This window comes from Sinocyclocheilus rhinocerous, unplaced genomic scaffold (assembly GCF_001515625.1).
Source record: "Sinocyclocheilus rhinocerous isolate Xijiao unplaced genomic scaffold, SAMN03320098_v1.1 scaffold418, whole genome shotgun sequence".
NCBI lineage: Eukaryota > Metazoa > Chordata > Actinopteri > Cypriniformes > Cyprinidae > Sinocyclocheilus > Sinocyclocheilus rhinocerous.
In genome coordinates this window covers 1,526,989-1,552,342 of record NW_015651146.1, presented here as the reverse complement: position 1 = coordinate 1,552,342, position 25,354 = coordinate 1,526,989, and the positions used below count along the sequence as shown (strand labels likewise).

General features: G+C 38.6%; 1 protein-coding gene and 1 pseudogene across 1 annotated transcript in view; both read right to left on the bottom strand.

The window, feature by feature from the left end:
* Positions 1–4,644: 4,644 nt before the first annotated feature.
* LOC107712747 (partitioning defective 6 homolog beta pseudogene) lies at positions 4,645–6,366 on the bottom strand (annotated as a pseudogene).
* Positions 6,367–8,945: 2,579 nt separating this feature from the next.
* Positions 8,946–25,354, bottom strand: part of LOC107712746 (partitioning defective 6 homolog beta-like) — a 20,702-nt gene continuing 4,293 nt past the window's right edge. The window contains exon 3 of the mRNA XM_016518092.1: positions 8,946–10,589. Coding sequence (XP_016373578.1) covers positions 9,718–10,589 — 872 coding nt within the window. The 3' untranslated portion in view covers positions 8,946–9,717. The remainder of the gene's footprint in view (positions 10,590–25,354) is intronic.

Here is a 25,354-nt window from a genome sequence, read left to right as displayed (position 1 = left end):
CAAAATAATGATATTTAAAATAGCATCATATGACCCCTTTAATAACAGCAGTTAAAAATCGGCCCGATGTCAGACTGAAAGCCTCAGAGTCACCATTTAATGCCACTGGATGGCAAATTATGCAATGAAATTGAATGGTGACTAATCAAGCCAGGTTTAAGACAACTCTTTCAGTGTGAATAAATGAAATTTTTAATTTTAGAGTGAACTGTTCCTTTAAGATGTTACTTATCCTACAGATCGATTCTTTAAAACAGTGAGTGATCTTTGATCAATAAGGGAGAAGTAAATCACCAATCTGTCAAAGTCGATAAAACAGCAACAAAATCGGTAGCTTGTTGGATAGCAGCTGATTCCAGCTAACACATGCTAACAGCTCGTTATAACCAAAACACGAGGTGCTGGACACACAGACAAGTCGTTTACTCTGCTACCAACATCTCATTCATATGAATGTAACATTATATAGCCGATGGGAAGCATGACAATTTTAACTTGAGGCCAAATGAAACACAACGGAGTCCTGACACTGACTGGCGCTGGAATGACGATAGCTCGCTAACCAGACTTTAACCTTAATTTAGGATATCAGGGGGCAGTGGAGGATCTCAGTGGTGTGTTTGAGGCAATAAACAAAAGCAGCTCACCCAGCGCCACTTGACAGGCCTTGCGCAGCTGGATGTGTTGGCTCCGCTTCACCTCCTTATCCGCGAGGATTTTCTCCAGCGCTCGAGACAGAAACATGCTCTTGGTGCTCAGGCTTTCTGTCTGCGTATGCCGTCGATGGGTTTTCAGCTCTTCCTGTTCTTTCATCTCTCGGTTGACGTGTTAAAGTAGTCCGTCAGGCCGTCATTGCTGGCCCGTTCCCTGCGGTTTGGCAGGGGTGTGAGGTTACCAGGAGCGGGCCGATGTTGTCGCTGGTTCAATCGGGGCCAGTTGGACGCTGCTATCTCAGCACTGCGTCGCCATGTTGGCCGCACGTCACGTCACGTGACCCGCAGGCTCTTACACTGATGTGTACAATTCAGAGCACGGCTCGGCTGAGGTGGAAATGTGTGCCATGTGTTTAGTAGGCAGTTTGGTTTCAGGTAGTTAGTGTAGGAGTCCTTCAAAAAAAAAGGGATAAAATATTTTGGAGGCATGCAGTGGACATTTTAGGTCTTAACAGTGTGATCACCAGTATATAATTTATTATAGTCATAGTGAAAACCCTCTAAAAAGTCTCTAGAAGGAAACGCCAATAAATTAAAAATTATTAATACATTTTATTTTCAATAATTAATTATTATTAAAAATAGGTAAATACACTTGGCTCAAAGTTGCAGGTGTCTATAAATGAAGTTAGTAATTTGGAATCATGCACACACACACACACACACATATGTGTGTGTGTGTGCTCTGTCATCAAGTTATATATGCTGGACAGAATAATTTGGAATATATATATATATATATATATATATATATATATATACACTTTGGACATATATATTTGTAAATGTATAATATTAACTAACACATTAAAATGATATAAAAGAATAAATTATATATATGCTGACCAGACATGCTGGAAAGGAAAATCTAGAATAACATTTATGTCATCATGTGACCTTCCTTGTACCATCTGTGTTTTTAATAAACAGATATGAATAGCTCAAATAGGTTGGTATATTTTGTTATGCAGTATTATCGTACAAAACCTTTTTTTTTTTTTTAAATGTCACTAACCAGCTTTGTAAAGATGTGCTTTTTAAAACAAAAATGACAAAAAAATTATTCATAAACCATGAGTATTTTAACTTGTGCAAAGGCAGATATTAAAAATGAGAAAATCAATCTTGTTTGTTAGATCAGTTGGACAAAGCTACACTATTGAAGCAGAAGACTGCTGTTCCATGCTTTAACCACAGGGTGGGCTCCTGACATCAGAGTTTTGCTGCCCTATACCTCTCAGCACTAAGGTGTGGCAGAAAACTAACTTGACATATAATGTTCAAGTTATGATAAGGCTAAAGTAAAAGTAAAAAGAAACAAAGTTTCCAGTTCTTTGGAGTTTTTAAAGTAGCACTGAAACAGACTTTAATGTCAAGTCATCGTTTTTTTCACTGGCTGCAATAATGATGTTTTAACATGAGGCTAAATAGTTGTTCTTTTGGACAACAGTCCTTGGTCAATTCCTCTAAACAAACAAACACAATATCTAATTGTCTTTGTCTAATTCTAATAACTTAGCAAAGGTAGATGTTGCATAACACATTCAGTGCCTCTTGTTTAAACCTATCCTACTTCATTCTTCTTATGTTATTTTAAAGCATGTTTTCTTTAAAGCAGTTCATTTGGGCCTAACGACATAAAGCTGCTTTGTATGTATTGTAAAAAGCTCTTTACAAATAAACTTGACTGATCGAGTTAATGCTGATCCTCAGCGTATATTTCAAACTGACACACATCTGATAAAATGAATTCATGACCAACACACCAAGCAAGGAACATAATCAGTGATTTTCTACATATTAGTTTATTTCATTCAAGATTTGACTATAATACATGTGCAGCTATGTCTTAATATAGTATTTATCCTTTTAAAAGTTTCATTATGGGAAACAAATTTACATCATATACTAAGAAAATACTGACAATTTCAGTACAAATCTATACCTTAAGATTTATCTGGCAAGCTCATTATCAAAAAGAGAAATGATAGTAAAAACATGAATGATAATGCTTAAAAAAGCCCATTTCTATGTCTCTCAAAGCAGGTGCTCATAGATATATGGTCTCCTTTAGAAATGCAAAGATATTCACAGTTTGGAAAATAGCAAGTTATTCTTCATATTTCTATTCCCCCTAAAGGTCTGAGCATTAAGTCCCACCAAAGATGCTAGTGGGAAAAAAATTAAAACACTATTTTGTAGAGATGAAAAAAAAAAAGAATCAAAATTATGAGGTTTTTATGCGAGCTAAAACAAAGCAAGTAAAAATACATAGTCTATTTTAAAATAAATAAAACTTCTGTGGTTACAATCCCAAATCGTATGTAGTGGTTAATATAAAAATAAATTAACACAGCTAAAGACTCATTTAATATGTGGTTTGTACCATAAGAATGAATGATCTGGATGAAGTGTTTATGATCACAGCTACAGTTCGTGTGCTACTCCCAGCAGGTTTTGGTAATGTAAGTGCCATGAAAAGCTCTGTGTGATGGGTAGAGGAACTGAGCATACATCTGCTCTGCTCACAGATGCCCGGTGTTTAGAATCCTCATCAGCAATTATAAAGTGAGAAAAAGGGGAGATAATGAAAGGCTACTTTGGCTAAATATCCAACAGCAGGTCCTAACTGTAAGAGCGTAGGCACATCTGTCTCCCGTCAGTCTTTTCCAGTGTATCCACTGACACGTACTTTGAGATCTCAGAAGTTCGTATTGACACTTACAGCTGTGACATCATGCATATCATTATGATATGTATGCATAATGACAAAATGGGGAGAAATGTATCTACAGTCATATGAACTTAAAGGAATGCTTTGAAAGTAAGACCTTAACATTTGTTCATTTGTCCAGTCATTCATATGAGAGGGCATTTTTAGAAATCATAATAATTATCACTCAAGTAGGAAGGACTCACTTTACCATACACAGAGAGTGAATGGTCGTGAAGGTATGGAAGTTAGATGACAACATGATTAGGCATGCATTTTTGCCAAGACTGAACAATAGATTTCAGCAAGATGAAAGAAAAAAGAAAAAGAAAATCTTAAGTGAACAAATCTTGCCTGTCTCATAGTAATGCTTAAACTAACCTAACTGTTACATAATTTCTGAAGGGTTTGGCTGGTACTCTGCTGACACGCAAAAAAAAAAAATTCTTAAGAGGGGAAGATACTGAATATTTTGGTAGATATTCAATATTCATAGTAATTCACTATAAATCAAGGGTTGTTTTCTCCATAATTCGATAGCAACACTTATTTTGTTAGAGGTAACACTTTAAAATAAGGTTCAATTTGTTAACATTAAATAATGCATTATGTATCATGAACCCAAAATAATTTTTTTTTTACAGCTTTTATTAATCCAGGTTCATGTTAATTTATACACATACTATCGTTCATTGTTCATGATACATTATCTAATGTTTATTTAAACAACTTTAAATGATAAAAAAGGTAAATATTAGTATATGCAGAAATTAACTTTAACATGGATAATGTAAAAATATTATTAATTGTTAGTTACTGGTAAAAAAAATTAAATAATAAATGTATAGCCTGAATGCACTGTAAGTCGCTTTGGATAAATGCGTCTGCTAAATGCATAAATTATAATTATAAATTAGTTATGATACCTAATGAATTAAATGTATAGTTCAACCCAAAAAAATTAAATTCTGTCATCACCACCACGTTGTTCCAAACCTGTATGAGTCACTGCATATCTTTAAATATATTTCATTATATACCCATACAATGAAGATCACTGGGGTCTAAACAAACACTGGACCCCATTGACTTTCCATGTATGGAAATTTCTTATTTTATACTCCATAGAAGAGAGAAAGTCATACAGGTCTAGAATGACATGAGTGTGAGTAAATTATATTTGATTATTTTGAACTTTTGGCTAAACTATCCATTTAACTAATGTTAACAAAATGAACCTTATTGAAAAGTATCACAGTAGAGACACTCTTCATAAATGAAACAACCAAGTGTCCACATCAGAGCACTCCTTCGAAACATTACAGATAATGATTATGTATTCCAAATCCCCAGAAAGGGTTATCAAGTCAAGATCAATGGGTAAAATAAACCGTACTGGTTTATAACCGTACTGAAATGTCCGATCACATGAAAATATCTCCTAAACATTCACTCGAGCCTCACAAAGGTTCACAATTCCCCTGAAAACCACAAAAAAATCGGTACGCTGAGAGTGTTAATGTTGCAGACGGGAATGGATGAAGAGCATATTTCAGTTCCTTCTGAAGTTCTGTAGCTCAGACTCAGTTACCATGGTAATGCAGAGGATGGGTAAAATCCATTGTACTTTGTTCTCTGATAACGCTAGAGCCTTGTGGCTCGGAAGGGAGTGGTTGTCAAAGTATAAAAAGATTGTCATGACTCATACGGTGCCGAGTATCTGACGGCTGTCTGCATTCATTCAATCACACTGACTCAGGAAGTTCATTATTACTCAAGAAGCAGCTGTTTTTGGTGCTGTGCTGCTCTCCATGGGTTTGATGATAGGAACTACCTGGTCCTGCGGTTTTAGAGAAGTGCTGTAAGGTGCTGTGGTGACTGGCCTTCTCTTTTGATCCTGGACCAAATATAAAGACATGCATTTTCAGTCCTATGGCACACAATAGTGTGTATTGGCACGTGTGTGTGATTATATGCTGCGTGTGCATCTTTACAGTGTAATGACTGTGCCGTCCTCCTCTAGATTTCGCCCTTCCAAACCCCTGTCATGGGCATTCAGAGACCCCGTGCTTGCACTGCTTGCCATGGTACCATTTGAGGGGCGGAGGTCGAGGTGGGGCTCGTACCTGGGCAGGGCGGGCATGCTGGTGCTGGCTGTCGCCAGCGTCCCTGCCTGCAGAATAAGTTTAGCCCCTCCGTCTGCCTCGATGACCAGATCCTCCTCCTCCTCGCTCTCCTCATCTGGTTCATAGTTCTGGATAATATGGGATGGGGTCATCGTCATCGAACCAGGAGTTGAGTAACCGTAGAAACTGGTGCTGCTGTCAGATGATCGTCCTGAGCTGCCGGATGTGGCTCCACCTCCACTGTTGCGTACCACGTTATTGCGCTGATTGGCCGGTTTGACGGTTATAATGAGGTTGTGGCTGTTAGCAATCATCATGTCCGTTACTTGGTCCAAAGACTTCCCGCTCACCTCGATGCCGTTGACTTCGAGCACCTCGTCATTGACAGCCAGCAGTCCCGTGCTCTCAGCCAGGCCTCCAGGGACCATGCGGGAGATGAAGATGCCCGGGACCTTTTCCAGGCCTTGGGGTGTAACGCGCACGCTGGAACCGTCGCGAATGTAGAAGCCCAGTGGTTTCTCCTGACCATGTTTGTAGAGACGGACACGGCGGTGTGTCTCTGGTAGGATGTCCACATCAATGATGGAGGACACTGGCCGGAAATCTTTGGGCAGGCTGATGATAATAGGAGGCTTCTTCTTGTTGGCGTCCGGGCGAAGGAGGACCGCTGCGAGTGCCGCCGGGGTCTTCTTACGGGTCACGGTGTCCGTGCCGAATGCTGAATAATCTGCCTCCTCTGCACAAAAGGAAGAAGAATGAGAAAGAGAATGTAAATATGTAACGCTTGTGTTAGACATTGCAACTTAAAGGAATATTGTGGGTTAGAAACCAAGTTTAGTTTATTTAGTGATGGGTAACAATGGTCAAGCCATTCAACCATAAAATTAAAAATTAAACTATATTTTGTATATATTTGATTTTTGCTTGTTTTTAAACAAAAATAAAATGGTAATATAGTAAAACAACTAAAAGTGTCTAGGCATCGACACTTTTCAGTGGCTTTGTAAATGCAGTACAATATCTGCATATTGTTGTGAATGTAAACAACCACTTTGATCATGTTTAATTTAAATAATAAATGAAAATAATTTAAACCACTTTTATTTTTTGTTAGCTTTTACTTTATTTAAAAATAAAATAAAATAAAATAAATTAAAATGGGCAATATAGTGCAATAACTAAAAGTGTCTGGACAACGCATGCATATCATTGTGAATATAAACGTACATTATTTGTGCATGTTCATAATTTTTAATTATTTATCACATATTCAATTTCTCATGTGTGTTTTTTTTTGGTCTTGATGGACTATTCCCACAGCTTTGTAAGGAGAGACCTGCAGGGGATACCATAGTAGAGAATGCCTGCTTGTTAGTTTCCCTCCGCCCCTCAGCTAATGTGTAATCTACTGTAAACCCAAGCCTCCTTTCAACCTCGCTCTCTTTTTCTCTCAGCTGCCATTTATGAATTCCTCAGAGGCTTAATCACAGCCTGGACTTTCACCTGCAAGACATTCATACTCAAGATCAAAAGGAGAATAGAGTAGGAAGGGAGAGAGGATATAAATGTATGTGCGTGAAGGCTGGAAATGTCTGAGAGAGTTTAAAGCAGTACCATGCATTTTTCTGAACTCCCATTAACCCGAATGAACAATGGTTAACCTGAGAGATGTAATTATTAACAAAAACCACCATGTTATAAGATTATAACTAACATCTGTATGTTACTTACTGATCTTTTGTATCTATGTCAGACAAGGGTTGTGATGTTTTTGTGGGATTTTTTTATGCCATAAACCTGAATTGTAACTCAAAAACAAAAAGTATTTTCCTCCACTGTGTTTGTTTAACCAGGACCATGTAAGCAGGGACGAAGCTGTGTGATCTAGCATGCGAATAGATTTCACTTCAGCCCAAATATAGTCAAAACACACTCGCACACACAAGATTGATTGTTCGGTAAGAGCAAAGGTCCCCCCTGCCAGTTCCCACCAGAAAACTACCTGGATTGTCCTTGTGTTTTGTTTCAACATGAATATGCAGCCCTGTGTTGAAATTTTAACAATCATTTGGCAACTTGCCTTCAATACCTGCAGACATCATAAAAATGTCTTTCTGACCTAATAGAGCTGAGGTTTATTCACAAACACGCAGCATGCACACACAAGTCTCAGCTATGCAAGTTTGGCTGGAGCGGTCAAGCATGTCTGGAGGTCTCTTTTCATCTCCTCCAGCGTTCTTCTCCTCTCTTCCTTCCTTATCTGCTCCACTCTTCCATACTGAAGTGTAACAATCTTAACATTTGTTCATTTGTCCAGTCATTCATATGAGAGGCCATTTTTAGAAATCATAATAATTATCACTCAAGTAGGAAGGACTCACTTTACCATACACAGAGAGTGAATGGTCGTGAAGGTATGGAAGTTAGATGACAACATGATTAGGCATGCATTTTTGCCAAGACTGAACAATAGATTTCAGCAAGATGAAAGAAAAAAGAAAAAGAAAATCTTAAGTGAACAAATCTTGCCTGTCTCATAGTAATGCTTAAACTAACCTAACTGTTACATAATTTCTGAAGGGTTTGGCTGGTACTCTGCTGACACGCAAAAAAAAAAAATTCTTAAGAGGGGAAGATACTGAATATTTTGGTAGATATTCAATATTCATAGTAATTCACTATAAATCAAGGGTTGTTTTCTCCATAATTCGATAGCAACACTTATTTTGTTAGAGGTAACACTTTAAAATAAGGTTCAATTTGTTAACATTAAATAATGCATTATGTATCATGAACCCAAAATAATTTTTTTTTTACAGCTTTTATTAATCCAGGTTCATGTTAATTTATACACATACTATCGTTCATTGTTCATGATACATTATCTAATGTTTATTTAAACAACTTTAAATGATAAAAAAGGTAAATATTAGTATATGCAGAAATTAACTTTAACATGGATAATGTAAAAATATTATTAATTGTTAGTTACTGGTAAAAAAAATTAAATAATAAATGTATAGCCTGAATGCACTGTAAGTCGCTTTGGATAAATGCGTCTGCTAAATGCATAAATTATAATTATAAATTAGTTATGATACCTAATGAATTAAATGTATAGTTCAACCCAAAAAAATTAAATTCTGTCATCACCACCACGTTGTTCCAAACCTGTATGAGTCACTGCATATCTTTAAATATATTTCATTATATACCCATACAATGAAGATCACTGGGGTCTAAACAAACACTGGACCCCATTGACTTTCCATGTATGGAAATTTCTTATTTTATACTCCATAGAAGAGAGAAAGTCATACAGGTCTAGAATGACATGAGTGTGAGTAAATTATATTTGATTATTTTGAACTTTTGGCTAAACTATCCATTTAACTAATGTTAACAAAATGAACCTTATTGAAAAGTATCACAGTAGAGACACTCTTCATAAATGAAACAACCAAGTGTCCACATCAGAGCACTCCTTCGAAACATTACAGATAATGATTATGTATTCCAAATCCCCAGAAAGGGTTATCAAGTCAAGATCAATGGGTAAAATAAACCGTACTGGTTTATAACCGTACTGAAATGTCCGATCACATGAAAATATCTCCTAAACATTCACTCGAGCCTCACAAAGGTTCACAATTCCCCTGAAAACCACAAAAAAATCGGTACACTGAGAGTGTTAATGTTGCAGACGGGAATGGATGAAGAGCATATTTCAGTTCCTTCTGAAGTTCTGTAGCTCAGACTCAGTTACCATGGTAATGCAGAGGATGGGTAAAATCCATTGTACTTTGTTCTCTGATAACGCTAGAGCCTTGTGGCTCGGAAGGGAGTGGTTGTCAAAGTATAAAAAGATTGTCATGACTCATACGGTGCCGAGTATCTGACGGCTGTCTGCATTCATTCAATCACACTGACTCAGGAAGTTCATTATTACTCAAGAAGCAGCTGTTTTTGGTGCTGTGCTGCTCTCCATGGGTTTGATGATAGGAACTACCTGGTCCTGCGGTTTTAGAGAAGTGCTGTAAGGTGCTGTGGTGACTGGCCTTCTCTTTTGGTCCTGGACCAAATATAAAGACATGCATTTTCAGTCCTATGGCACACAATAGTGTGTATTGGCATGTGTGTGTGATTATATGCTGCGTGTGCATCTTTACAGTGTAATGACTGTGCCGTCCTCCTCTAGATTTCGCCCTTCCAAACCCCTGTCATGGGCATTCAGAGACCCCGCGCTTGCACTGCTTGCCATGGTACCATTTGAGGGGCGGAGGTCGAGGTGGGGCTCGTACCTGGGCAGGGCGGGCATGCTGGTGCTGGCTGTCGCCAGCGTCCCTGCCTGCAGAATAAGTTTAGCCCCTCCGTCTGCCTCGATGACCAGATCCTCCTCCTCCTCGCTCTCCTCATCTGGTTCATAGTTCTGGATAATATGGGATGGGGTCATCGTCATCGAACCAGGAGTTGAGTAACCGTAGAAACTGGTGCTGCTGTCAGATGATCGTCCTGAGCTGCCGGATGTGGCTCCACCTCCACTGTTGCGTACCACGTTATTGCGCTGATTGGCCGGTTTGACGGTTATAATGAGGTTGTGGCTGTTAGCAATCATCATGTCCGTTACTTGGTCCAAAGACTTCCCGCTCACCTCGATGCCGTTGACTTCGAGCACCTCGTCATTGACAGCCAGCAGTCCCGTGCTCTCAGCCAGGCCTCCAGGGACCATGCGGGAGATGAAGATGCCCGGGACCTTTTCCAGGCCTTGGGGTGTAACGCGCACGCTGGAACCGTCGCGAATGTAGAAGCCCAGTGGTTTCTCCTGACCATGTTTGTAGAGACGGACACGGCGGTGTGTCTCTGGTAGGATGTCCACATCAATGATGGAGGACACTGGCCGGAAATCTTTGGGCAGGCTGATGATAATAGGAGGCTTCTTCTTGTTGGCGTCCGGGCGAAGGAGGACCGCTGCGAGTGCCGCCGGGGTCTTCTTACGGGTCACGGTGTCCGTGCCGAATGCTGAATAATCTGCCTCCTCTGCACAAAAGGAAGAAGAATGAGAAAGAGAATGTAAATATGTAACGCTTGTGTTAGACATTGCAACTTAAAGGAATATTGTGGGTTAGAAACCAAGTTTAGTTTATTTAGTGATGGGTAACAATGGTCAAGCCATTCAACCATAAAATTAAAAATTAAACTATATTTTGTATATATTTGATTTTTGCTTGTTTTTAAACAAAAATAAAATGGTAATATAGTAAAACAACTAAAAGTGTCTAGGCATCGACACTTTTCAGTGGCTTTGTAAATGCAGTACAATATCTGCATATTGTTGTGAATGTAAACAACCACTTTGATCATGTTTAATTTAAATAATAAATGAAAATAATTTAAACCACTTTTATTTTTTGTTAGCTTTTACTTTATTTAAAAATAAAATAAAATAAAATAAATTAAAATGGGCAATATAGTGCAATAACTAAAAGTGTCTGGACAACGCATGCATATCATTGTGAATATAAACGTACATTATTTGTGCATGTTCATAATTTTTAATTATTTATAACATATTCAATTTCTCATGTGTGTTTTTTTTTGGTCTTGATGGACTATTCCCACAGCTTTGTAAGGAGAGACCTGCAGGGGATACCATAGTAGAGAATGCCTGCTTGTTAGTTTCCCTCCGCCCCTCAGCTAATGTGTAATCTACTGTAAACCCAAGCCTCCTTTCAACCTCGCTCTCTTTTTCTCTCAGCTGCCATTTATGAATTCCTCAGAGGCTTAATCACAGCCTGGACTTTCACCTGCAAGACATTCATACTCAAGATCAAAAGGAGAATAGAGTAGGAAGGGAGAGAGGATATAAATGTATGTGCGTGAAGGCTGGAAATGTCTGAGAGAGTTTAAAGCAGTACCATGCATTTTTCTGAACTCCCATTAACCCGAATGAACAATGGTTAACCTGAGAGATGTAATTATTAACAAAAACCACCATGTTATAAGATTATAACTAACATCTGTATGTTACTTACTGATCTTTTGTATCTATGTCAGACAAGGGTTGTGATGTTTTTGTGGGATTTTTTTATGCCATAAACCTGAATTGTAACTCAAAAACAAAAAGTATTTTCCTCCACTGTGTTTGTTTAACCAGGACCATGTAAGCAGGGACGAAGCTGTGTGATCTAGCATGCGAATAGATTTCACTTCAGCCCAAATATAGTCAAAACACACTCGCACACACAAGATTGATTGTTCGGTAAGAGCAAAGGTCCCCCCTGCCAGTTCCCACCAGAAAACTACCTGGATTGTCCTTGTGTTTTGTTTCAACATGAATATGCAGCCCTGTGTTGAAATTTTAACAATCATTTGGCAACTTGCCTTCAATACCTGCAGACATCATAAAAATGTCTTTCTGACCTAATAGAGCTGAGGTTTATTCACAAACACGCAGCATGCACACACAAGTCTCAGCTATGCAAGTTTGGCTGGAGCGGTCAAGCATGTCTGGAGGTCTCTTTTCATCTCCTCCAGCGTTCTTCTCCTCTCTTCCTTCCTTATCTGCTCCACTCTTCCATACTGAAGTGTAACAATGGCTTCATAGTCAGAGTTGAAGGGCGGCATGGGAAGTCCCTGAGGACCACTCAAACAGGCACAAACTAGCTCTTCTGTTAGCTCAGAGATCGAGAAGAGAAAAAGTGAAAGGATGCATAAAAGCAGCTTATGATATATGGAAACCGCATCATGTTAACGGACACACAAACCTCTATCATCTCACTTCCTGAATGCAGGACAGCTGGCTCTTTGTGAAACCTGACGCTACAGAAACCAGTCCGGTCGTAATGGCTCATTACAAACATGTTTGAGACAGTCCACACACAAGCATACAGGCCCTTTTTACACCCCTATCATGCATTGGGCTCCTTACAATCATTAGAGGTAGGCCCGGGGATACGATCAGCTATTTCTGAATTATGGCCTGGAGCAATACAATGCAAATTTTAATAAATCATGTATTTGTTGATTTAAGATCGATGATTAGTCAGTCATACATTGATTTATGACTTTTGATTTATGTCATTCATAATTACTATTATTTAAAATACACACACACACACACTATATACAGTGGGTACGGAAAGTATTCAGACCCCCTTAAATTTTACACTCTTTGTTATATTGCAGCCATTTGCTAAAATCATTTAAGTTAATTTTTTTTCCTCATTAATGTACACACAGCACCCCATATTGACAGAAAAACACAGAATTGTTGACATTTTTGCAGATTTATTAAAAAAGAAAAACTGAAATATCACATGCTCCTAAGTATTCAGACCCTCTGCTCAGTATTTAGTAGAAGCACCCATTTGATCTAATACAGCCATGAGTCTTATTGGGAAAGATGCAACAAGTTTTTCACACATGGATTTGGGGATCCTCTGCCATTCCCCCTTGCAGATCCTCTCCAGTTCTGTCAGGTTGGATGGTAAACGTTGGTGGACAGCCATTTTTAGGTCTCTCCAGAGATGCTCAATTGGGTTTAAGTCAGGGCTCTGGCTGGGCCATTCAAGAACAGTCACAGAGTTGTTGTGAAGCCACTCCTTCGTTATTTTAGCTGTGTGCTTAGGGTCACTGTCTTGTTGGAAGGTAAACCTTCGACCCAGTCTGAGGTCCTGAGCACTCTGGAGAAGGTTTTAGTCCAGGATATCCCTGTACTTGGCCGCATTCATCTTTCCCTCGATTGCAACCAGTCGTCCTGTCCCTGCAGCTGAAAAACACCCCCACAGCATGATGCTGCCACCACCATGCTTCACTGTTGGGACTGTATTGGACAGGTGATGAGCAGTGCCTGGTTTTCTCCACACATACCACTTAGAATTAAGGCCAAAAAGTTCTATCTTGGTCTCATCAAACCAGAGAATCTAATATTTCACAATATTACTGTTTTTACTGTATTTCTGATTAAATAAATATAGCCTTGGTGAGCATAAGATACTTATATATATATATATATATATCATGTAAAATACTTTAATATGAGCTTTCAGTTTGGTTTGGCAGTGAAGTAGTGTGGATTTCTCTGTTGTGTGTTAATATGGCAGCAGAAATGTGACACTGGTTTTATCTGATACTGTGGTCACCATTGACCATGGCAGTGGAAGCACCTCACTTCCTGTCAAAGGACACCAGGATGCAGTCTGTGTGATCAGTGCGCCAGTGAGAGTAGTGTATATGAGTGTGTGTGAGCTTATTGAAATGCAGCCCCACCTTTGCTTAGATGATCAGTATCCCATTACGCAGGGTCTTACAGTCTGCTCAAGGTCAGGTGACCGTTTGTGTATTCTTAACTCTTCTGCGTTTTCAAGTAACTGAGAAATGTAGACACTAAAATTAAAAATATTATTTTGTAAATAAATAAAAAATAAAACACTAAAAACTAAAATCAGTCATTCTAAATGCTACAAGTGAATTTAGGCATCATTATAATGTACAGTATGAAAAATGGATATTAATTTTGAGATTTGCTACATTGTGCATCCCTGATATTGATTAAAATAGCCTTTTCTAGGCCACTGATATTATATGAGTCAGGATATCATAATTTTAAACAAATTGTGTCTGTAGGTATACAACGAAGTGTAAAAATAAATTGGTGCACCTTGGGTCATTACAAAAACATGTTCCACACAAAAAAAAATAAATATATATCTTTCAAGAACCAGGCTGAAATGTGCAACTCATTAGTATTTGTCTACATGACAACTAGTTTGATTATTGAATATTCATAATCATAATTAAGTATGCATGGTCAGTTCAGAGGCGGACAGTAGGGTTGGGTGATGTCTACAAAATTGGCATCGGACAATGTCTACAGTGAAACATTGCGATGGGCGATGACATCGGCGGGGGCGGGGGTGTGCCCAAAGCATGAATCCTTATAAGGCACGGAAAACAAATAACCATTCCTAACACCGTGTCTACACCAGACGCGAGCGGCGCGACAAAATACAATAGAACCACTGATCTATAATAGAGATTCATTATATATAGATCAGTGTATAGAACTTATTATCAGTGATGCTGTCTACACTGGATGTGGCGCGGTGCGACACGACAAATCCCCCACAGTAAACTGCTGCCGCGTTCTATTTATGACGTGTTGACAAATTTCAAATCATTTTCAATGGTCGCTTTGTCATGTCCAGTGTAGACAGACTTTAGCTGATGCGGCGCGCTGCGACACGACACGACACGACACGACAACTGTCGCGTCCGGTGTAGACACGGTGTAACGGTTGCCTGTTACATTACAGTACATAAAATTTCACTTACCACATAAACAGAGTAAGGAGATGACTGAGGACGATAGCGAATGATTTGCAGATCCTGAGCACCATTGACAAACATCTAATCTTGTAAAATGTGTGGTAAGTACTGCCGCTCCATAGTATAAACAGAGTATGTGCGATCGCGAATCTCGAAAGTGAAAGTGAAACTAAAAAGCGATCGTGCATTCAAAAGCAGTTTCAATGCCAGTTATATAATAGCGGCTCCCTGATGCCCGAAATATATGTAATGTTAGTATAATTACCCAATGATATACTGTGAGGGAAAATATTGAAATATATATATTACTCCCATCTCGTATTTATTCCCTTTAGAAGTTCCGTATACACGTCATTTTCTTTCCGAACACGGTATTGGGATATGGCAGATTGCGAGGGGTATGGGGGGGGCATCACGATGCCGGCTCAATATCGTGATATCTATCAGCCATCGGCGATGGACGATGGCATCATCTATCGGCCCAACCCTAGCGGGCAGGCGCGTTGGTTGGTCAGAAGCATCCCACAAAGAGTGTGAAAACAATAGAGATGTCACATCATGTCTCTGCTCACCGCAAACTGAGAGTGACAGACTCATCTCATCCAATATTCAGCAGGCCTTATGAAGGCCGTGATGGCTCATGTTTCACTTTTGTGAATGTTCATTCAGGGTTTTTTGCATGTGGCCACTGTGCTACTTGCCGTTTACGGTCTTGCTCCACAAAGCTGCTTGCAAAGAATCGAGCTCGCAGATTATTCAAACGAGCAGCCACTGATGGCACAACAGCATCTGTGGAAACATTTCTGCTTCTTTAAGGTTAAGTCCGGACGTCTCCCACATGGGGAGTGTGTGCCATCCCGTTCCAGTCACAGCAAGATAGAGAAGAGTGGAGAAGTGAGGGTGGAGAGAGGGCTATAATGAGCACTTATTAGGCCAGGGAGAAAGAACGAGAATGAAAGAGCGAGGGTTGATGTGTAAAAAAAACTTTTCAATACAGAAACTTTATAAGGTGCTGCACTGTGTATGAAACTCACTGTGTATGGGAATCATTACAGCAGTTTCTAATTTAAGCAAAAATGGCAAGTCAATCAAATTGGCTATTATGTGTAAACAACCTTGAGCTGCCAACGCATTATCATGATGCATTTCCTGTCAACTGTGAAACAGCAGAAGAAATCACATACTCTCTAAATAGGTACTTTTGCGACCTTTAAAAAATAAGTTCTATATAGTATGAATGTGTGTAGTATGAATTTAATCTTGATGTACTACATTTGCCATGTCGTCACGGTCACGTGATCTACAAGTGCCAGTGCCGTCAATTTACTGCCATTCACAAATTCTCTCCTGGGTCCTCATGGGACAGTATAATATCCATTGGATGAGCACTTCAAGTCTTGCTGTAAGTACTAGATCATCTGGGTATTTACCCACTGCTATATGAATACTGTGGATTCAAATATACTACTCTTTTCACATACTGTTTTTCACTTACTATATTGTAGGGAAATATGTGATTTCAGGATGTGTCAGGCATTAGCCTAGCTCTTAGAGCTAAGATCTTTAAGCGTTACATGCAGAGAGCCAGACTGTTGACTATCAACATTATCAAATTTGATTAACTTATTTTGGCCAGGAACCACCCACTTAGACAGGAAGAGAACATCTCACTGATATGTACAGCGACCAACCACAAATCATTTTGTTTTTATGTGCTGTTGAGGGGCAGGTAAAAGAGAAACAAACTGACTGTTGAGTGCAAAACACAAAAATCAAATTACGGTACGTCTCTGAAAAAGAAACGGTATGGAAAAAGGATCAATTCTTTTCAAGTGGTTCAATGGAGGTTGCTTGACCATTTTTAATTTTCCTAATTTTACCATTTTTACAATAATGGGACCATTTGAGATGGAATAACCCAAAAAGTTGTGAAATTTGGTCTTTTATTTTACATTTATGCTGTCAAAAAACAAACAAACAAACAAACCAAAAACTAAACTGAACGCTTGTATTAAATTTAGTACTTATAATGCTGCATAGCCCCTTTATAATGCTTGAGCTCTGTGAAGGATATGGTTAAGGACAGATTTGTAACAATTTTAAGGATGTGCAATATGTATGTTAATAAGAGCGTGTGTGGGTAGAATGACTCCTTCATGTCATGTACTGCTGCCTTCAGTTTAATTCATGCTGACACTGCTCATTCTTCTCCCTCCCACTCTCTTCCTTCAATGTATCATCATCTTTATCTCTCTCTTTCTGTCTTTCACAGTCTCTCAGGGAGTGAATGTGACTGCTGTGCTACTTCAGTTGGGCTAGGCTTGTTTCTGTGGGCTAGCCCTGCAGGTTCCACAGTTAAATAACTGGTACTTTCACTTTTGGATATAATAATAGAAATATAATATAATAATATAATAGAAATTCTGGTCAGTCTACAAACATTTTCACACTTTTTCCATGTTATAGAAGATGGAATCATGTAGCGGAGACTTCCTGCACTCAGTCGTAGCTGGGACACCCTATCACTCAGTTTCCACAGTGAGGACCTTCCTGATAACCTGCACCTTCTCTTGCCTTTGACTCTGTGAGGAATGTGAAGTGCACTGGTAAAGGGCACATGGTCAGAGTTCAGTTTGGAAGGTGTTTTACTGCTCTGAGGTTAATCATACACAGAAGCATCATAAAATACTAAAGATATCAGCATTCAAAACTCAAAACAGATGCAATAAAAAACTGAGTGTCTTAAAACCCTGCATTTGGTTGTACTTCATAGTCATTTTTGAACACAGGAACATGTGTCTTAGAAGCACCTCTGATCAGGGTCAAACTAGACTTGCCGCGATAGACGGTGCTGACGGTGATACCGGTATTACCGGTGTTGTCACACGCCGATTAACCGGTGGGAAAATTTCCTCACCGACACAACCCTAGGTCAAACCCAAACCTAGTCTAATTATACAGTCTTTCCAGTTAAGACTGATTAGTTGACAGGTCACTGAGGCAGCCCACTAACTAGTCGATTTTGATAAATGTAGTTTTGCACATCCTTAGTATGGCATCGTACTAACTCAAAAAGCTGGTTTCTGAGTATTACTGCTATTTAGACAACCTGCTACTTCAATAATTGAACTAAAAGAAGTTACATGAATGAACACATAAATATACACAAACGTTCAAAAGTTTGGGGGCAGTACGATTTTTTTTAAATGAAATTAATATTTTTTTAATCAGCGAGGATGCATTAAATTGATCAAAAGTAACAATTAAGACAATTTAATGTGTGACAAAAGATATCTATTTCAAACAAACTACAACAGTGTTGCAACATTCATAATAAGAAGAAATTTTTTGAGCACTAAATCAGCATATTAGAATGATTTCTCAAGGATTATGTTACACTGAAGACTGGAGTAATGGCTGTTGAAAATTCAGCTTTGACATCACAGGAAAAAATTACATTTTAAAACATATTAAAATACAAAACAGTCATTTTATGGTGTACTCTCACTACACGATCTGAACCGGGCACAGTACAAAGCAACCATGCCTAGTGTGAGTACGCCCCTAAATTTTAATAATATTTCACAATATTATTATTCTTTTTTTTTTTCATTAAATAAATGCAGCCTTGGTGAGCATAAGAGACTTCTTTCAAAACATTACAAAAATATTACTGACCTCAAACTTTTTGTAGTGTATATTGATACAAGGATGTAAAGTAGGCTATTGATACAATATTGTGAGAAAAACTCGATATATGATGATATCGACACCTCTTCTACAAATCACCATAAAGCACAAGAACAACTCAATTTGAACATGGGTTGACAACAAACAGTGTGTTTGTGAATGACGTGTGTTTGTGAAAAACAGGACTAACCAGTGACCAGGGTTTTTTTTCAACAATAATGTAATAGCAGAGTGTTTTCCCACTAATAATACCTCCTTTCCCTAACGCAGTTTTTCCATCTTCCCTGGTCTGGTCCCTGTCTACACCTCTATATGTTCACGGACTGCTTCATTCCTCGCACACCCATGTGCAGCCCTCCTGTCCTGTCTAATCTAATCAGCAGAGGTGATCAGAGTCTGACCACATTCCACACAGTATGTTGCCTCCCCACAATCCCGCAGCTAACTGCCCCTTCCCCCACACAAGTACAACCTTTTCCACCCTCCACCTCTCCTTCATCCCGCTCCACTTCATTGACAACTCCAGAGAGGAACTGGGCTGATAGCGCTGACCCTCTCTACCCAGGCATGATGACATAACAGTGTTCCAGTGCTTCTGTGCATCAGCGTGACATTCCATGACCCTGGAATTCCTCCCACTTATTAAAGCGGCTCCTCCTAAAATTTAAACGGCAATAAAAGCTGCAGACGTCATAGGTGTCAATAAAACACAAACCCACCCCTGTGCCCTGAATCAGCTGATGACATGAATGGAAAAGTAAACAAATTTGCGGTTTCATGAAAGAAAGGGGAGAGAAAAAGCAAAAGAGACAAGAAAAGAGTGGGTAGATTCCAAAAACATAAGTCACAGCGCTCTCGAGAAACTATTCCAGCTGCTTTCCTGAACCACACCTCTCAGACAGGTGAGGCCGGTAGGGAGGATCCCAGAGATACGCTGAGAAAACTATGAAAGGAATGGAAATGATGTGTAATGAATGACACAATAAAATGAATCATGGGGCTATTAATAGAAACAGACACAGGTGGAAGGATTAATTATAGTGAACAAAAGACCGATTAATGCTAATACTATCAGCTGACTCGTCAATTAATCTCAGTGGAATTACTCAACTACAACCTCATTCAAAAGATTTTGTAGTTTGATTTGATATTAAAGTTAGCAAGTCAAGCGCGCTAACTGAAACTTTGCTCAAAAGCTAGCAGGCTGTCAGCTTACAGACAGCTTTCTTCTAAGGCAGCATCCTAACCAAAATGGAACCTCATAAGTGAGAGGCAGCAAGTCCACACGCCACACAAATAATAATCCTTGTGTAAAGTGCATAGGAGACTCAACTCATTTAATGTTAGCATGTTGCTAAGAGGGGAGCAACAACCCAATTTTTAAGGTGAATGCAAAACAAAATTTGGCATCCCCTGCCAAAGCAGATAAGTAGGAGAAGATCACCGTTGGACGGCTGTTGGATATGATTATGACACGTATGTAACACATATGTTGCATACCCCATTTTTGTGCCGCTGGCTGCTAAGCTGCACTGTACAAAAAATTATGTTTACAGAAAAAAGACTAAAAATGCTATGGTAAAACCTTTTGATTGGTTAACTGTAAGTTACCTTATACACAGTAATAACTGTAAATGGCTTAACATTGAATTATATGTCATTTCACTTAAAAAATATTGCATAATTTATGGTTTTTTAAAGGAAAAACTATGAATTACCATATAATTTACAGTGAAAAACAATAAAAGGCCTAAGCTGCACTGTACAAAAAATTATGTTTACAGAAAAAAGACTAAAAATGCTATGGTAAAACCTTTTGATTGGTTAACTGTAAGTTACCTTATACACAGTAATAACTGTAAATGGCTTAACATTGAATTATATGTCATTTCACTTTAAAAATATTGCATAATTTATGGTTTTTTAAAGGAAAAACTATGAATTACCATATAATTTACAGTGAAAAACAATAAAAGGGCATTCCCAGAAGTACCTGTATACAACATTTGATTATATTTTAAATTGTTTGTTTCCTCTTATTATTGTTATCAGTAATGTTCATTATGGTGTTTTGTGTTACATTTTATTTAGTTTAGGCCTATGTTTATTACATTATTTTAGTGTCATGCAAGTTACCCTGATGGTGTTTTGTCTGGGTGTGTATAATCATGTGCACGTCTATATTTTTACTGCCTGTATTATTATGGTGGTTATCAGTACATTAAGGTTTAAAAAAAAAAAAAAAAAAAAAAACAGAGGTAGGTAGTTCAGCAGATGTATACCAATCAAGCAGACCAATATGCCATCACATTAATACCTGAAACATATACATCATACAAATAAATATTGGGAAAAAACAGTCTATTCATTTAATTTAATTGGGCAAAATGAGTATCTAAGAGGACAGTGTAATGCTTTTTCTTACTTCCAAGAACTTTTATCATCAGGAGTGTTCCTATGACACCTTAAAATACGGTCTAGGGAGGCATCGCACTAGGTTTTGGAACAGAGGTTATTTCCTGGACTCATCTGTTTACAAGGAGGAGTGAATGTAGAACACAGAGAACATAGAGCACAGACCCAATATTATGACACAGCAGTGCCAGTGGCTGAGCAGGATGTCTGATCAGGAAATCACATGATGCAAATAGACACACAGGTGCCAACACCCCTTAAGCCAGCAAACACATATCCACAACAGACAGGCAGCTCCACAACCACCATAAGACAGTGAGGGTGGGGGACGTCACACTCAATATTCAGATACAGCTTTCAAATTTTCAGTGGTTCATTCTTAAATTATTATATTTGGTCCCTAACAATCCTGAATATGTGGTATCTATCCCATCATGCTACAATCACCACTCAAGAATGCCTCATCATTAACCCCACACGGCTTGAGTTCTTCACCGCTGCCATGGCAGCAGGTAAACAAGCATGGGATTGGCGTATTGTGGTCATCCTGATGTTGTCTGAAAAAGCATGTCTGCATTGGGACAGGATGCTTATTGAAACACATAAACCCTTATTTGGAGTGTTTAGATGTACATTCACATCCTACAAAACATCCTCATTAAAGATCCAGTAAGCTGAGCTCAAGTCAAGCCACTTGAATATGCAAAACAGGCTACAACAGAACAAAACCCAGAATTCCAAACACAATCCACAGACGAGGCGCACCGCTCAAGAATGCTTCAGACCCCCCCACCCCCCACATGAACTCCAACCACAGCGAAGGCTATCTTAACCCAGATCACTGAATGTGTGCCATTCAATGACTGCAAGACGCTCTACAAAAGATTTCAGTTAGTTTGACGGTCTTAGTACCGCACACCTTGATGTGATTTCATAAATCCCGACTCGCACAGATGTTTTTAATGTGTGTGCACATGCTGGCTTCCATCAAAGTGCATCAAACACTCTGGATCTCATGTGATCCTTGATGGAAATCTTCAAAAGAAAATACTTTAGTCTCTAGCTCTGTTCTGAAACCTGGCGGGATGCCTACTTAGACAGCATTTTAAGGCATCACAATGCTACCAATAAAAAGGCTGTTCCAAAAGGTAGACTGCTTTCTAAAACACACTGTTTAGCCTATGCCAAATTCAACATTGCAATTATCTTTCACAGTGAAGGCAATCATGAACAACGCATTGTGAAAAAAATTATTCCATGACAACAGAAAAGTACCAATACAATCTACTTTATTTATTTATTTATATTTATTTACCTAATATTTGTTACCTAAATGTTTATGCAATTTTTATGCATATTATTCAGAGTACTGTACGGTTATCTTAGCAACATGTTAATATCAAACTCTAAAGGAATCAGTTGTGAGTCACATTTCTTATGTGCTTCACATGAGCAGCATTATTTTGTGAGATTTGCATATCTCCTCAGAATTAAAACACCTGTCATTTATAAGATATAAGACATTCCCTACTTCTTATGTGTTTGTTTAGTTAATATTTTGCCAATTTGATTAGGCCTTCCAGCCACCAATAAGAATGTAGTACTCTTATGGCAGTTCACACCAAGAATGACATTTGATAACTATGAAGTTTAATAATCATTTCTATGAGAATAGGGATGTTCACACCACAGAGGAACAAAGACACAGAGGAACAATATTGTAGGCACTTTCACAATGATTGTCCAGATGATGAATGATAAAAACATTGAGAGCCAATAAGAATCATTATTTTGTTTACCGGATTTAGTTTATAGCATTCAACAAAATTTCCCTTAAAGGGATAGTTCATCATTTACTCACCCAACCCAAGTTTTACAAACCTTTATGAATTTCTTTATGAAACTTTATGAATTTCTACTGAACACAAAAGAAGATATTTTGAACAATGTGGGTAATGAACAGTTGACTTCCATAGTTTTTTTTTTTTCCCTTACCATGGAAGTCAATGGGGTCCAACAACTGCTCGGTTACCAACATTCTTCAAAACATCTTCTTTTGTGTGATCCCAGAATTTTCATTTTTGGGCGAACTATCCCTTTACAATCACCACAAAATGCCTGAATTCATCTGGACCTACTTATAGGCTTTTTTTCAGTTGAGATATTGCCTCAAAATGTCATTGTCTTAGACAGCAAGACAGCTCACTAGGTTTTCAAACTGAAGTTTAATCAGCCTAATCAAGTACGCAAATGAATGCATGTAGCATTTAGGGCATTAGGCTACTCAAATCAGTTTACAGTTTAATTTAAGGCCCCGTCCACACGGAGGCGCGATTAGCATTATACACATAAATTTTGTATAGGCGTTTCGTCCACATGGATCCGGCGTTTTGGGAGAGCGAAACCGATATTTTTTGAAACCGGGTCCCAGAGTGGATAAATCTGAAAACGCCGCCCCTTGCGTTTTCGTGTGGACGCAGATATTTCTTGAGGGGAAAAAAAAGATCGGATAGGGAAAGCTCTGGCTTCGTGTGGACGTAGCCTAAGTTTATTGCCACATCAGCTTCACAGGCTATTTCATGGCAAAGATTATACATTAGAAAAACTATATAGTAGTACACAATAAAATATACAATAAAAATAGATTAATTAATAAAAGCAATTATAAAACAAAGTATTGCACATAACATTCTATAAAATATTCTTTAAATTTACTTTTGAAAGAAATTGTAAAGGATTTCCTGGGTCCATATTATAAAACAAGTCCTCAAGGCAAGAGTTTGCCCTGATAATAACCTTTGTCTCATGACATTAAATATTGGGCAGACCAAAAGCACATGTTTCACTGTCAAGTGAGTCCTGCAATATTGACATTTTGGTGCTTCTTCACCAATCAATATATGTCCATGAGTTAATCTAGTATGTCCAATACGACACCAACTTGGTACATGCCTGGATTTAAAAGAATACATAAATCTTGTTCCTACAACAGAATTTATTTGAAAAAGTTTGTTATTTTGGCATTCTTCCCATTCCGCTTGCCATTTATCCAATATGTATCTGTTGTACTCAAATCAGATCTAGCATGTGGAATAACGTCTGCATATCCCTTACCTCCACACGCATGCATTCAAAGACCTAAAACATTTGTGATAAGATATAGGGTTCCTCCCCATGTGGAGTCCTTATGTGCTTCTGTGTCACATATTCTACCATAGCAACAGGTCACAGCATGGAGTTAGCGTTGCCGTGTAATTGAAACGCAGGCCACACAGTGTTACACAGTGACCCCTCTAATCTCCGCCTGACAAAGTGGCTTACCATCTACAGGTCATATGGCACGCAGACACAGCTTAGAGTGGGGCACCCCACATCCTGGGGCCATGATACACCAAAAGCACACAACAACTGTGAACTGTGTCACCAGTTCAGACTTTTTACTTTATATTGTTGCTTTCAAGTGAGCTCATTCGAGGGTTCAACGTCTCAAAGTCTGAAGACTTTTAACCCAAATTAAGAAACACTTGACCATATTAGTTAAAGAAAAATGCATCAAGGGAGACTATGAAATAAAATAGGTGAAATGCCTTAAATATCATAATCGCATAGCTGTAATTAAACTGTAAGATACAATATCAATAAAATAAGCAATCATTTGTTTCACTGCAAACTGGAACATTAAAAAGCTGTTAGTTAGGATTACATGAAGAAAACTTAGCTGAAATTAGACTTTACCCAGCTAACTAGCAACCAGGTTACTGAACACAACTCACTTCCCCTAGGACTACATAACATTACCCGTCACATTATAATCTGATATGACAGAAATATAAACAAAAGCACCGCTTCTGGTCTGACAGCTTCCAGAAGTACAGCTATCGCCTCCACATATGTTATCAGTCGAAACACATTTGTGCATATTCAACCCTCTACATTGCGAGTAAATCACTCGCATATGCGACTAAATCTTCACTCTGGGCGACTAAATGATGTCTAATATTAGCCAATTGCTAATAAATTCTCAGATTTTACTCGCCAGTGTGTGAGTTGGAGGCTAAGTATAAGTTTAGCACAGATATATTTTCACTCGCCGAACACTCTCTGACTGAGCGCTTCAGAGTTTCACTCTCCGCCAAGCGATCTGTGCTGTTTTTCAGTTCATCTCAATGGATGTGCAACGCACCTGTATTTAACGTACCGGAAACACTATGAAGGCGCACGACTCGCCGTCGCTTTGTTTCACACACACTCAGAGAGAGGGGGAGAGAGAGAATTGATGCGCTACATGTAAACGATATTCTTTTGTTGTATTTTGCTGTCAAAATAACGGAGTTCCTTATTCTTCAGCTTTTAAGAAATGCCGGGTTTTC